Source organism: Moschus berezovskii, chromosome 4 (assembly GCF_049115385.1).
Source record: "Moschus berezovskii isolate FMDL1 chromosome 4, NW_MosBer_1.0, whole genome shotgun sequence".
Lineage (NCBI taxonomy): Eukaryota > Metazoa > Chordata > Mammalia > Artiodactyla > Moschidae > Moschus > Moschus berezovskii.
Window position 1 is genome coordinate 7,062,052 of NC_142463.1, and position 13,286 is coordinate 7,075,337.

The window sequence follows — 13,286 nt, forward strand, 5'->3', positions numbered from 1 at the left end:
AGGACCGTCTCGGGTGGTCCCCAGAGCAGATGAAGGTGGGATTTCCAAACCAGTCCCACTGTAACAGCCCAAGGTGGTCACCACCCTGGACCCATGGGTGGGAGGATTGCAAAGCAGTCCAGAAACCCAACCTTCAACGGAGGCTTCCGGGCAGACTGGTCTCACACTCCCGGTGGTAGCCACGGAATAGACAGTGAAGTTACTTCCTGCCAAGTGATGAAGACGGTGGCTGCTGGAAGACTCAAGTCCCGATGACACAGCCGGAAAGGAATGGGCCCTTCACTATAGGTCCTGGGGGAAGCCGTACGATTGCACAGTCAGGTCTCTGATCAATTCCATTCATGCCGGTGCAAAACATCTCCAGATGGTTTATAGTCCTAAACCCAGAGAGCAAGAATTTACGACAGTATAGTCATTTTGATCCTGAGAGTAGGGTAGGATGTCTTTTAAAAGTAATAAGAGAAACCAGTTAAAAATAAAAGATTAACTTTTCTAAGTTAAAATATATCTTCTGGGACTTCCCTGGTGGTCCAGTGATAAAAATTCCGTGCTTCCACTGCAGGGAGCTCAGGTTCTGTCCCTGGTTGGGAAACTAAGAGCCCCATGCCATGCAGTGCAATTTAAAAAAAGAAATTCTTGAATAAAAATGAAAATACAACAGATCAACATAAAAATTAAAAATAAGTTTATCTTATGTACAATAAAACATCATAAAGTCACAGATAGGATAAGTTACTTGCAATTTATATAAAACTAGGTTGGTTCATATAAGCAGATTGGCAAAGAGAATATGCCCAAATCAGTAGTACAGCAAATTATAAAAACAAGTCACAAGAGGATGCTTGAAAAGCCAGTAGGAGGCTGGTTTGGGAAGTGACTGGGCTTGAATGAGGTCATGAGGGTGGGGCCCTCGTGACAAGATTGGTGCCCTTTGTAAAAGACACTAGGTAGCTCCTTCTCTCTCCACATGATGTGAGAAGGTAGCAGGCCAGGAAGTGGGTCCTCCCAGAGCCCCACTGTGCTGGCTCCTGCATCTCAGCCTTCATGTCCAGAAGCAAAGTTCTGTTGTTTAAGTACCCTGTCTCTGGTGTTTTGTTTTGGGAGCAAAGCTGGCTAAAACACTCAGGTGACATTGCATTGTAAAGCTGTGGGTGGAAAGGGAACATCCACACAGGGAGAGGGTCGCCTCGGGTAGGGGGATGGGAAGGAAAGGTGTGCAACTTAATCTTTAGTCAACTTAAAAAACCACTACACACAGCAATGTATTAACAACCGTTTACTCAGGATGTTGCTACATGGGTTTTGTCACTGTATTGTGAATATTTGCAAGATTTTATTTAAAAGTTACTGTCCATTAAGTAAACAAAAAACCTTTGCACAACGAAGGAAACTATAAACAAGATGAAAAAACAACCTTCAGAGTGGGAGAAAATAATAGCAAACAAAACAACTGATGAAGGATTAATCTCCAAAATATATAAGCAGCTCCTTCAGCTCAATACCAGAAAAACAACTCAAAAAGTGGGCAAAAGACCTAAACAGACATTTCTCCAAAGAAGACCCATTGATGACCAATAAACATGTGAAAAGATGTTCAATACAGCTCATTATTAGAGAAATGCAAATCAAAACTACAATGAGGTATCACCACACTCAGGTCAGAATGGCCATCATCGAAAAAATCCACAAACAATAAATGCTGGAGAGGGTGTGGAAAAAAGGGAACCCTCCTGCACTGTTAGCGGAAATGCAACTTGACCTAGCCACTGTGGAGAACAGTATGGAGATTGCTTAAAATACTAGGAATAAAACTACCATATGTCCCAACAGTCCCACTACTGGGCATATACCCTGAGGAAACCATGACTGAAAAGGACACGTGTACCCCAACGTTCACTGCAGCGCTGTCTCCAATAGTGAGGAATGTAGATGTCCACTGACAGGTGAACGGGTAAAGAAGCTGGGGTACATACACACAACGCAGTGTTACTCAGCTCTAAAGAGGAATGCATTTGAGTCAGTTCTAATGAGGTGGGTGAACCTACAGCCTGTTACACATGTGAAGTCAGTCAAAAAGAGGAAGACAAATATCACATATTAACGCAGATAAATGGAACCTAGAAAGATGGTACTTATGAACTCATCTGCAGGGCAGCAATGGAGATGCCCACATAGAGGACAGACTTGTGGACACAGAGGGAAGGAGCGGGTGGGGTGAACTGAGAGAGCAGCATAGAAACACACACATTACCATAGATAGCCAGTGAAAATCTGTTGTATGATGCGGGGAGCTCAAATCCAACGTTCTGTGACAACCTAGAGGGGGTGTGACGGGGTGGGTGGTAGAAGGGAGGTTCAGAGGGAGGGGACGTACATATACCGATGGCTGATTTCATGTTAATATAAGGCAGAAAACAGCACAGTATTGTAAAGCAATTATCCTCCAATTAAAAATAAATAAGATACTGTCTGTATCTTATGATGATCTAGATGAGAAACTCTCTTCACACCTGAAAAAAAATCAAAACAAGAATTAAAAATTTTAAATGTTGGGGCGTCTTGTGGTCCAGTGGCTACGACTCTGTGCTCCTGATGCTGGGGGCTGGGGTCAGGGGACCAGATCCTACATACACAGTGAAGACTGAAGATCCCCCATGCTGCAACGAAGAACAGCTGCAGCCAGATAAATGCATAAATATTTTTAAAGGGATATTTGCATTTATTAAAAAATTTTTAAAAATGCTATGTGTATCAAAAGAGTAAACAAAATTAAAGGGTATACAAGTTAAAAAAAAAAAAACAACCAAAAAGTCACTGTGATACTCTATTATAAACAGTTCCACTAAAAATTATGAGCTGTCACAGGTGTTAAGTGGCTGCAGGTGTTTTGGGACCTTCACAGAACTGTTTATGTTTTCATCTAAAAATATTAAGCTGTTTGGAATTGCTTTTATGGGTGAGTTGAACGGTGATTCAATTTGCTACCTCCTAATATTGGAAGTCTGACACTGTTTCCACTGTTTTCCCATCTATTTCCCATGAAGTGATGGGACCAGATGCCATGATCTTAGTTTTCTGAATGTTGAGCTTCAAGCCAACTTTTTCACTCTCCTCTTTCACTTTCATCAAGAGGCCTATTAGTTCCTCTTCGCTTTCGGCCATAAGGGTGGTGTCATCTGCATATCTGACGTTATTGATATTCCTCCCAGCAATCTTGATTCCAGCTTGTGCTTCTTCCAGCCCAGCGTTTCTCATGATGTATTCTGCATATAAGTTAAATAAGCAGGGTGACAATATACAGCCTTGACGTACTCCTTTTCTTATTTGGAACCAGTCTATTGTTCCACGTCCAGTTCTAACTGTTGCTTCCTGACCTGCATACAGGTTTCTCAAGAGGCAGGTCAGGTGGTCTGGTATTCCCATCTCTTTCAGAATTTTCCACAGTTCATTGTGATCCACACAGTCAAAGGCTTTGGCACAGTCAATAAAGCAGAAATAGATATTTTTCTGGGTGATTGCAGCCATGAAATTAAAAGACGCTTACTCCTTGGAAGGAAAGTTATGACCAAACTAGACAGCATATTGAAAAGCAGAGACATTACTTTGCCAACGAAGGTCCGTCTAGTCAAGGCTATGGTTTTTCCAGTGGTCATGTATGGATGTGAGAGTTGGACTATGGAGAAAGCTGATCGCTGAAGAACTGATGCTTTTGAACTGTGGTGTTGGAGAAGACTCTTGAGGGACCCTTGGTCTACAAGGAGATCCAATGAGTCCATTCTAAAAGAGATCAGTCCTGGGTGTTCATTCTATGCTAAAGCTGAAACTCCAATACTTTGGCCACCTCATGCGAAGAGTTGAGTCATTGGAAAAGACTCTGATGCTGGGAGGGATTGGGGGCAGGAGGAGAAGGGGACGACAGAGGATGAGATGGCTGGATGGCATCACCGACTCAATGGACATGAGTTTGAGTGAACTCCCGGAGGTGGTGATGGACAGAGAGGCCTGGTGTGCTGTGATTCATGGGGTCACAAAGAGTCGGACACGACTGAGCGACTGAACTGAACTGAGTTTTGGAAGGTCTGGTACTGAAGCCAAAGCTCAGTTACTTTGGCCACCTGATATAAAGAGCCGACTCATTGGAAAGACCTTGATGCTGGAGGAAGATTGAAGGCAAGAGAAGAGGGTGACAGAGGATGAGATGGTTAGATAGCATCACCGACTCAATGGGTATGAATTGGAGCAAACTCTGGGAGACAGTATTCTGGCTGGGAGAATTCTATGGACTGTATAGTCCGTGGGGTTGCAAAGAGTTGGAGACCACTGAGCGACTTTCACTGGGAGACGGTGGAGCACAGGGACGGCTGGCGCGCTGCAGTCCATGGGGCTGCAGAGTTGGGCACCACTGAGCGACTTTCAGTGGGAGATGGTTGAGCACAGGGACAGCCGGCGCGCTGCAGTCCACGGGGCTGCAGAGAGCTGGGCGTGACTTAGCGACCGAATAGCAACAACAAATGCAGAAGGCAATGGCGGCCCACCCCAGTGTTCCTGCCTGGAGAGTCCCAGAGACGGGGAGCCTGGTGGGCTTCCGTCTATGGGGTCACACAGGGTCAGACATGACTGAAGTGACTTAGCAGCAGCAGCAACAACAATAAACAGGGAAGACGCCACGTCCTGCCGGTCTGCGTTAGAAGACTCAGCTGCGGGACGCTCCTTCTAGGGCTGAAACCTGGGCTGCAGAGCAAACAACTTCTCTGAGGAAAGAGGAAACGTGAAGGAGGGTTTCTGGTCATGTCGAAATTTAACAAAGAAAATATGGGAAAAATAGGCCTGTAAAGGATAACATTAAAAATTTTAGTTGAGCAACTTTATTCAAATAATTTCCAAAAATCCAGAGTCACGTCAATGGAACCAATTTCATTGAAATTTCCTCTGAAGGGCGGATAAGTGAAGCAAGTGCTTGCATTTTCTTGAGAATTAAAAAATACACAAAAGTCAGTGCAAAGAGGGACTACTCCAAAATAACTTGGCAATAGATTTTCAGCTTTGAGTTTTTCTGACACGAATTCATTTGTCTCTTCCATCCTGAAAGATGTGCCATTCTTTCCTCTAGGGGAAAAAAAAATTCAGTACAATTTCACTAGAATTCCCAGTGCCGGCCCCTCAAAGCTTAACTGTTATTTATTTGTGTTAGTCATTCAGTCGTGTCCAACTTTGCAAAACCATGGAAACCACCAGGCTCCTTTGCCCATGGGATTCTCCAAACAAGAATCCTGGAGTGGGGAGCCATTCTATTTTCCAGGGGAAGATATATTTACTCCATTGAATATACATGAATATTTGAGTCATTATAAATACCCTAAGGAATGTAAAGGAAAAATAATAACAGTAGTTCCTCAAGCAGGCAGTACAAACTGGTGGTTAAGACTTTCAAATTTGAAATGCGCTTTCAAATCCTGGCCCAGCCATGCATGCCTCTATGGATTCAGGAGTTAAGACTACATTTCCTTGGGGACTTCCTTGGTGGCCCAATGGCTAAGATTCCACACTCCCAATGCTGGGGACCCAGTTCAATCCCTGGTGGGAGAGCTAAGACCCCATGTGCCACAACCAAGGACTTCCATGCTGCAAATAAGACCCGGCTCAGCTGGAACACACACACACACTGTGCCGCAATGAAGAACTCCCATGCTGCAAATAAGACCTGGCACAGCTGGAACGAACACACACACACACACTGTGCCGCCACTAAGAACTCCCATGCTGACTGTCCAGGATCTCATGAGCTCTGGGTCTGTCTGGCTTTTCAGAAGTGACTTTGTGTTTAATTTCCCAAGGCCTACCATGCCCAACATAGTTTTTATTGGTGGGATCAACTGCACTTGCAAAAAGCCACTCTCTCAGGTGTGTATTTGAGTGGGAACTTTATATACCTGTATTCTAGCAAGAACTTTGAGTGGATGAACTTGTCATGGGTCTGCTGAGACAGTCTCATTGATAAAAAGAACTATTGCCACGCATTGGACAGAACCTATCTAAACAAAGGGTTCAAGAGGGACTTAAAGAAGGAAGGTGTAAAAGGGGGTGCATGGAGGTTGGGCTCACAGCTCAGGAAGATCTTGTCCTTTTCCTCAATAAATATATAACATTAAGTGGAGAATATTAAGTAGAAAGTCCCCTGGACTGCAAGGGGATCCAACCAGTCAATCGAAATCAGTCCTAAATATTCGTTGGAAAGATTGATGCTGAAGCTGAAGCTCCAATACTTTGGCCACCTGATGTGAAGATCTGACTCATTGGAAAAGACCCTGATGCTGGGAAAGATTGAAGGCAGGAGGAGAAGGGGATGACAGAGGATGAGATGGTTGGATGGCATCACTGACTCAATGGACACTAATTTAAGCAAGTTAAGTATTGGAGTTTCAACTTCAGCATCAGTCCTTCCAATGAATATGCAGGACTGATTTCCTTTAGGATGGACTGGTTGGATCTCCTTGATATCCAAGGGTAATAAATACCAAAAGAAAACAGACAGAAGATATTCTCCAAGAAAAGAAGTACAAGTGGCTCATAGTCTTGGAAAAAAATCAGCCTTTAATAATAATGTTACTGATTAGGGTTTTGCCTTCCTCAATCAATAGAAATTGACTAGAGGTCAGACAAGAAACTCAAACAAGGCTTTACTGGGCCTCTGCTGCAGCAGGGTGGGGAGTGAAAACAGACAACCGTTTCCCTTACTGGCTCCTGGCTGCAGGGATAGCTTACCCCTTATGTGGGGCAAAGGTAGGGGTGTCCTGCCCACCCCTTAGGCAATGCTGTGTGCAGGGGGCATTCACAGTACCTACTTTTACTCCCAATCCTCTGCTTTCTGTGGTGGCTCAGATGGTGAAGAATCTGCCTGCAATGCAGGAGATTCAGGTTCGATCCCTGGGTCGGGAAGACCCCATGGAGAAGGGAATGGCTACCCATTCCAGTATTCTTGTTCCGAGAATTTCAAAGACAGAGGAACCTGGCTCGGACATGATGGAGCAACTAACACTTTCACTTCACTTTCCCTGCTTTTGCTCCAGGCTCTTCAAAAGTGGCAGTTAGGGTGGGTTTTTTGGGTTGTTTTTTTTTTTTTGCATCTTTTGGGGCCAGAATTTGCCACAACTGCTGCATGCAGGCAGTTATTTTTAGTTCCATACAATTTCTTTGTATTTGGTTGCTCAGAGAAGAGGTGTGTCCATGTGCAAGCATTGCTACACTGCAGCAAAGGTCCCAGGTCCCAGCCTGTCTCCGTAATAATAAAAGCAAATTTAAAACAAAATCCCACTTTTGCCTATCAAACTGATACTGTCTTGTTTTCAAGATTATACTTTAGACTGAAGAAGGTGAGATCTTGGCTCTCTCAACATCAACCGAACCTCTCTGGACACAGTTTGGGACTATCTCAAACCATTTACCAGAGAGAACCATGCATAGGTGCCTCACCCAGATCCCTGTGTTCTTATATCTTAGTGCACAGGTCGTGATCTCCAACACGGCATCTGCATTTCTCTCCCGTGGGTTCTCTCTGGATTTTAAAGCCCTCTTACCTGCCCTTGTGGACCCCCGGAAGTACAGGGAAATGAATACCACCTGGGAACAGCCAACCACCAACAGGGACAAGTGCTGGGATCCTCAAGGGCCTTCTGCCTCCAGTGGGATAAATCCACCATGTTTTCTGCACTGGCTGCCAACGGCAAGCAGCAGGATTCAGCTCCAGCTGCCCACAGAGAGCTGCCTTCTTGGTGGTCATCACTCCCCACCCTACTCCCCACTCCTCTTCAGGGTTTCCTTCCCTTTGCAAACAAACTGCTTGCCCATGAATCCTCACATTAATGGAGCCGAAACAAACAACCATTGATTTGTTGGAAGGCCCTTTCCCATGTAAACAGTCATGGATATGTATGTACAAAGACTCAGTTACTGGAATATTTAGTGATGTCTTTTTGTAAAGGAAAATAAAAGTGAATACACCTGGAAGTTGTGGTTATATAAATCCTGGTATATGCATGCAATAGAATATTCCTTGACTACTTAAAACAAATTAAAAATGTTATATAAAGACCTGGAGAGAGCATTCACAATAGGGTAAAGTGAAGGAAGAATGTGTTTTTTAAATTCTTCCTTCACTTTACCAATTTACCAAATATGGTAGCGTTCCTTCAATATACCAAATATGGTATATTCCCAATATTTTATAACTCTACATATCTGCCAAAATAATAAGGGTGGTTATTTTGGCAAACATGAGGGAACATGAGTAACAGTGACTTTAATTTCCTTGCACATGTGTATGTACACCTTTTTCAAATTTTCTTTTCTTTTCTAATTTTAATTGGAGGCTAATTACTTTACAATATTGTATTGGTTTTGCCATACATTGACATGAATCCACCCTGGGTATACATGTGTTCCCCATCTTGAACCCCCCTCCCACCTCCCTCCCCATCCCATCCCTCTGGGTCATCCCAGTGCACCAGCCCCGAGCACCCTGTCTCATGCATCGAACCTGGACTGGCAATTCGTTTCATATATGATAATATATATGTTTCAGTGCCATTCTCCCAAATCATCCCACCCTCGCCCTCTCCCACATTTTTCAAATTTTCGTCAGAATCATGTATTTCTTTTGTAGTTAGAACATGTAGTTTAATAATAAATAAATGCAACACCCATGAAGAGAACACCTAACAAATATAATTAGCGTAGTTTATTAATGTATTATTAGTTATCACATCGGGCAACATATACTTTCCAGTCACTATAGTTTAGGCATCTGTCAAATTCAGATCTGCTTGGCACAAGCAATGATTATCTACTCAGGCACATCACCCACCAATTTTATATATCATTCTTTCCCCACTAAAGTCAGAAATCATATACTATCTTAGAAGAACTCTATATCATTCATTCATATCACATCAAGGACAAGGAAGAGACATCTCCTTATTTAGATGCACAGTGACATCTGTGAAGCATGAGCATAATTTAGAACCAGCCACAATCGGTGAAGGAAAATATCTACAGATGCTGGATACATTCCTGGGAGGAAGGGGAGGAAGACACGGCTCCCAGACAGGTCCCATTTCTGAGTAGGAAAACTATTATAGGTTGAAGGAAGGACCTACTAGTTCTTTTAAGTCATTTGAAAGATGACAAGTGAAGTCCAGATTAACGTACTGGAGGGAGCAGCAAAGAGATTCAAATATCTCTACCTGTGTGTGTGACTAGGGATTGGATCATTTTTATTTTTCAAAACACACTCTGGGGCATCATTTTCTGGCAAAGTAGCTCTTGAGTAAGCATAACATGAATGTAACCTTTCTCTAAAGTTTCCAACCCAGTTCTCAGTGTGTCTTAGATTTATGAGATTTCTTCGCTCTCTCTTTCTTCCCAAAGCATTTCCGGAAGGCGAAGGCACAGGTCTTAAAGGTGATGAAGATGACCGTCAGCGCAACCGCCAGGAGGAAGCCAATCACATCCAGAGAGTGGTACTGGTACCAGGTGAGGTCATGGGCTGCAGGGCGCAGGTGGGATGCCCCCTTGTGCCTCATCACAAACTCCACCCAGAATACAGCCAGGTCCAGAGGCTCTATGGGGCGGTCCTTGTGAAGTCTGGAGAGGCGCATGATGTTTTCCTTATAGCTGAACATAAAGACAGTCATGTGACTGCTTGGAACACAAGCAGGAGTGAACCATCCTCCCTCTATCCTTGCTTCCAGTTAGGAACGCTACCAGATTTTCCAAACATGGTAGAGTTTCTATTGTAATCAGAAACACACAGACACACACACACACACACAATATTCTTTATCTCTTAAAACTGGAAGCCAAAATTTTAAGTTATTTGAAATTTGCTTCCTACTCTTCTTCTTCTCTTTTTAGTGATATCTTTATAGGAAATTAGTCATACTTTTTGGTAACAAGATAAAGCAATAAAGGAACAGGTCATCTCAGAAATTATTAATGATTTTCCATTCAATGAGATTGCAAATAATCACTTCTAGCCAATGTAAAAGACATTTTAAAGTACCCTATCCAAGACAGTGATATACTTTCAACTACTGAGGCATCAGACCATCTAAGTGCTAAATTTTGCATGAAGGAGTGTCTATGCTGCCTGTTAAGGAAAAAATGGGTTCCTGTTTATTTTAGACTGTGTGAACAGCTGAGTCAATATCCAAATCCGAAATGGGTTTGACACTTCATCCCTTAGTATGGATGCACTAGAAGAAGAAAGAGAAGGAGAAGGAGGAGGTGGCAAGGGGAAGAAAACAGGGAAGAGACGGAAAAGCAAGACACTTACTCAGGAGTGACTGTGGCCATATCTGTCCTTAAACATGCCCATCACTTCATGTGGGTACACCATTATAATGTACTATTAATACTGGCCACAAATTCTTTTAAACACCTTCCTTTTATATAAGTTGTCTCATACAAAATAGATTTTCTTGGACTTTCACTCATTAATTTATTAAGCACCTGTTACCGCCTGGTTTTATAACCGATGTTGGAAATTTTTCCTCTTCTCTTTATCTTCTCTTTATCTCTTTATCTTTCCAATTCTCTAAACTAGGTGCAGTCCCAGTTTAGAGTTTGGGGAACAAGGAGATTCTCATGAGATGGGTCAGAAAGGAATAGAGTTAGTAACTTGAAATGACTGATCAGTGTTTTTGGTTTTTTTAGATAGTAATGTACCAGAGAACTTCTACCAAGTCACTTTTAGATTACAAGTAGTTGTCCATACCACTGAACAAAAGGTCAAAGTTACATCATTAATATGAACCTCAGAATGAGTTACCAGCAAATAGAAAGAAATCGGGCTCTCATTGTAGTGACGCCTAGGCAGCATGACCTATGCTGACAAGTCGGGTTGCCAGAAGCCAATTGAAATGATGGACAAGAACCACATCAACCGATCTGCGAAGGTTGCTATCTAACGCCGTGGGCACTTTACCCTGGGGTTGTGTAGACAATTCTTTTTTAATCAGAAGCATCCCACGCATGTGAGCACCATCATTTCTCGCCCATTTTCCCTTGTCTAGGCTTGGTTGTCCCCTGTGCAGTGTCTCTTTCTATGTGAACACATTCCAGTATTTTTACATCTGTCTTCCTAACTGATGTCTCCTTCAAAGTGAAGAAACTATGGGTAAAGGTTCCTGATAGTGTCAGAGATAAATACCCACACACACGCGAGCATGCATGTGAACACACATAACTGACTGTTGGATGAAGTCCACTCCTGGCCACAACTTCTTCCTAGAAGGTTCTGATCAGCCTATTATTTGTAGCAATTGACAGCAATACAATAAAGTTCACACAGAGATCATTTGATCTAATGGCTTTTGCCTATTGATTTGTTTCCAGAGCCACATTTGAACAAACTTCACTTTGCTTTTATCACAAGCCTTTGTCTCTCATAGCACATCAAACACACATACACCCACAGATTTTTAAACCCCATGGACAAAATTTCTCACAGGTTTCAGTGCTGGAAAAAGTAACCTGATTTGTTTTTACCTTGGACACTATGCTTCTTCTGATGGAATATTTCTCTCTTTGCAGGAACTTAGAGATCAGACATTTATTATATTGACATTTTTTAAATAAATTGAAGTTTTAAGTACACCAGGGGACATAATATTTAAAATCATTTTTATGATAAATTCTATAGGAATTAAAGCACCTTTTTATAAAATGAGTGGTAATAACCCCAAGTCATCTTACTTATAAACTAGATCTTGGTGTATTTGTTTTCGCATCTGAATGGTTATTGTGAGGCAATGGCCAAATACAAGTAGCAAGTATTCCTGGGTAGTTTTTCTCTTACCTTTTTTCATTGATGACAGCTTTCAGGGCATTTTCTAAATCTTCCGAACTCATTTCCAGGACATTCAAAGTCACTCCAGCTCCCCGGGTCTCCATGCGCTTTGCATTGTCCATCTGATCACCAAACAAGGGCATCATCACCATGGGAACGCCGTTGCATATTCCTTCATAAACGCCATGGGAACCGGAATGTGTGATAAAGGCCCGAGTCTTTGGGTGACCTGAGGAGAAAAGCAGGGGTTGATGCCACCAGTCAAACCACTGAGTTTCACCATCTGACACTGTCTGGGTTCTCCAGGCATGCTCAGGGCCCAGTGCCATCCACACATGGCCCTTGCAGAAATGTGCGGAAGCAAATGTGGGTTGAGATATCCTACTGGGTAAAAGGCAATGTGGGATACGTTGACAATAATCCTTTCTGGCTGAACAATCCTTTAGAATATTCCTGCCTGAGCCACTTTCTTAATTTAACCTTGGTTAGACCCTACATGCTAAATCCTCCCCACATACCAAGCAGATCATTTTGGGGCAGCCACTTGACAAGTTTTGTATTCTTCGCAAGATTTGGTGGTGGAGTCCCTGTGTACCGCCACAGGACCTTGCAAAAGCAAAAAAAAAAAAAAAAAACAACCGAGTTTAAGAATGTACCATACAATTTTTTAAAACAAGACAAGACATCAGCTATGGTAGCTAGAAATTGGAGTCTCTAAATGAATATGACCTTGGAAAAGGTAGGAGGTATGGTGACGAGGAAGGCTTTTGGGGACAGGTAACATTCTGCGTCTCGTTCCAGAGGCTTGATTCCACGGTGTGTTCACTTTGTGAATCTATGAAAATTCAGCAAGTTATATATCTATGATTTTCGCACTTTTCTGAACTTCAAGGGAAATTACTTAATAAAATGAGTGGGCATGAAACTCCAAAAGCAGAAATATAAGAAATGAATCCAGTGTCCTAACCAACTGCTTTCTGGAGAAACATTCTTATGCAATATGAAGAAACATTATCTTGCTCATTTTATTTTACAAAATAATCTTAAATACACTTTTGAGTCAGTTAAGAGAGAAAAAGACTTCCTCGTGCAGTGGATCATAGTTAACAGCATAGTTGAGAGTGAAATAGCAAAAAAAACAAAACAAAAAAAAAAACCTTTGGATTATTAGTAATAATTGGGAAGTGGCAAGGAAATCTAAGTTTAAAGCCCAACTCATAAATTAATTTAGTTTTTGAAAGTCTGGGGTTAGAACTCTTGTGAAGATAGATATTAAAATAAATCATATAGAATCTTCTTACTGTCTGAGGTATTTTGCCCAAAGCATCAGCAATTTCCATAGCTTTGTGCTCCGGAATCTCTGAGACCATTGAGCCCAAAGAGAAAACCACAATTCCATGTTCTCCAGAAGCATTTACATAGGCTTCAAATTCCTAGAAGC

General features: G+C 42.3%; 1 protein-coding gene across 2 annotated transcripts in view; it reads right to left on the reverse strand.

Annotated features, from left to right (window-relative positions):
- Positions 1 to 8,719: 8,719 nt before the first annotated feature.
- LOC129540619 (UDP-glucuronosyltransferase 1A1-like) overlaps positions 8,720 to 13,286 on the reverse strand; it is a 134,296-nt gene continuing 129,729 nt past the window's right edge. For both annotated transcript variants that reach the window (XM_055401831.2, XM_055401824.2), the window contains exons 2-5: positions 13,147 to 13,278; positions 12,364 to 12,451; positions 11,855 to 12,074; positions 8,720 to 9,669 (exon numbers count right to left, since the gene is read on the reverse strand). In XM_055401831.2, coding sequence (XP_055257806.2) covers positions 9,372 to 9,669; positions 11,855 to 12,074; positions 12,364 to 12,451; positions 13,147 to 13,278 — 738 coding nt within the window. In that variant the 3' untranslated portion in view covers positions 8,720 to 9,371. The remainder of the gene's footprint in view (positions 9,670 to 11,854; positions 12,075 to 12,363; positions 12,452 to 13,146; positions 13,279 to 13,286) is intronic.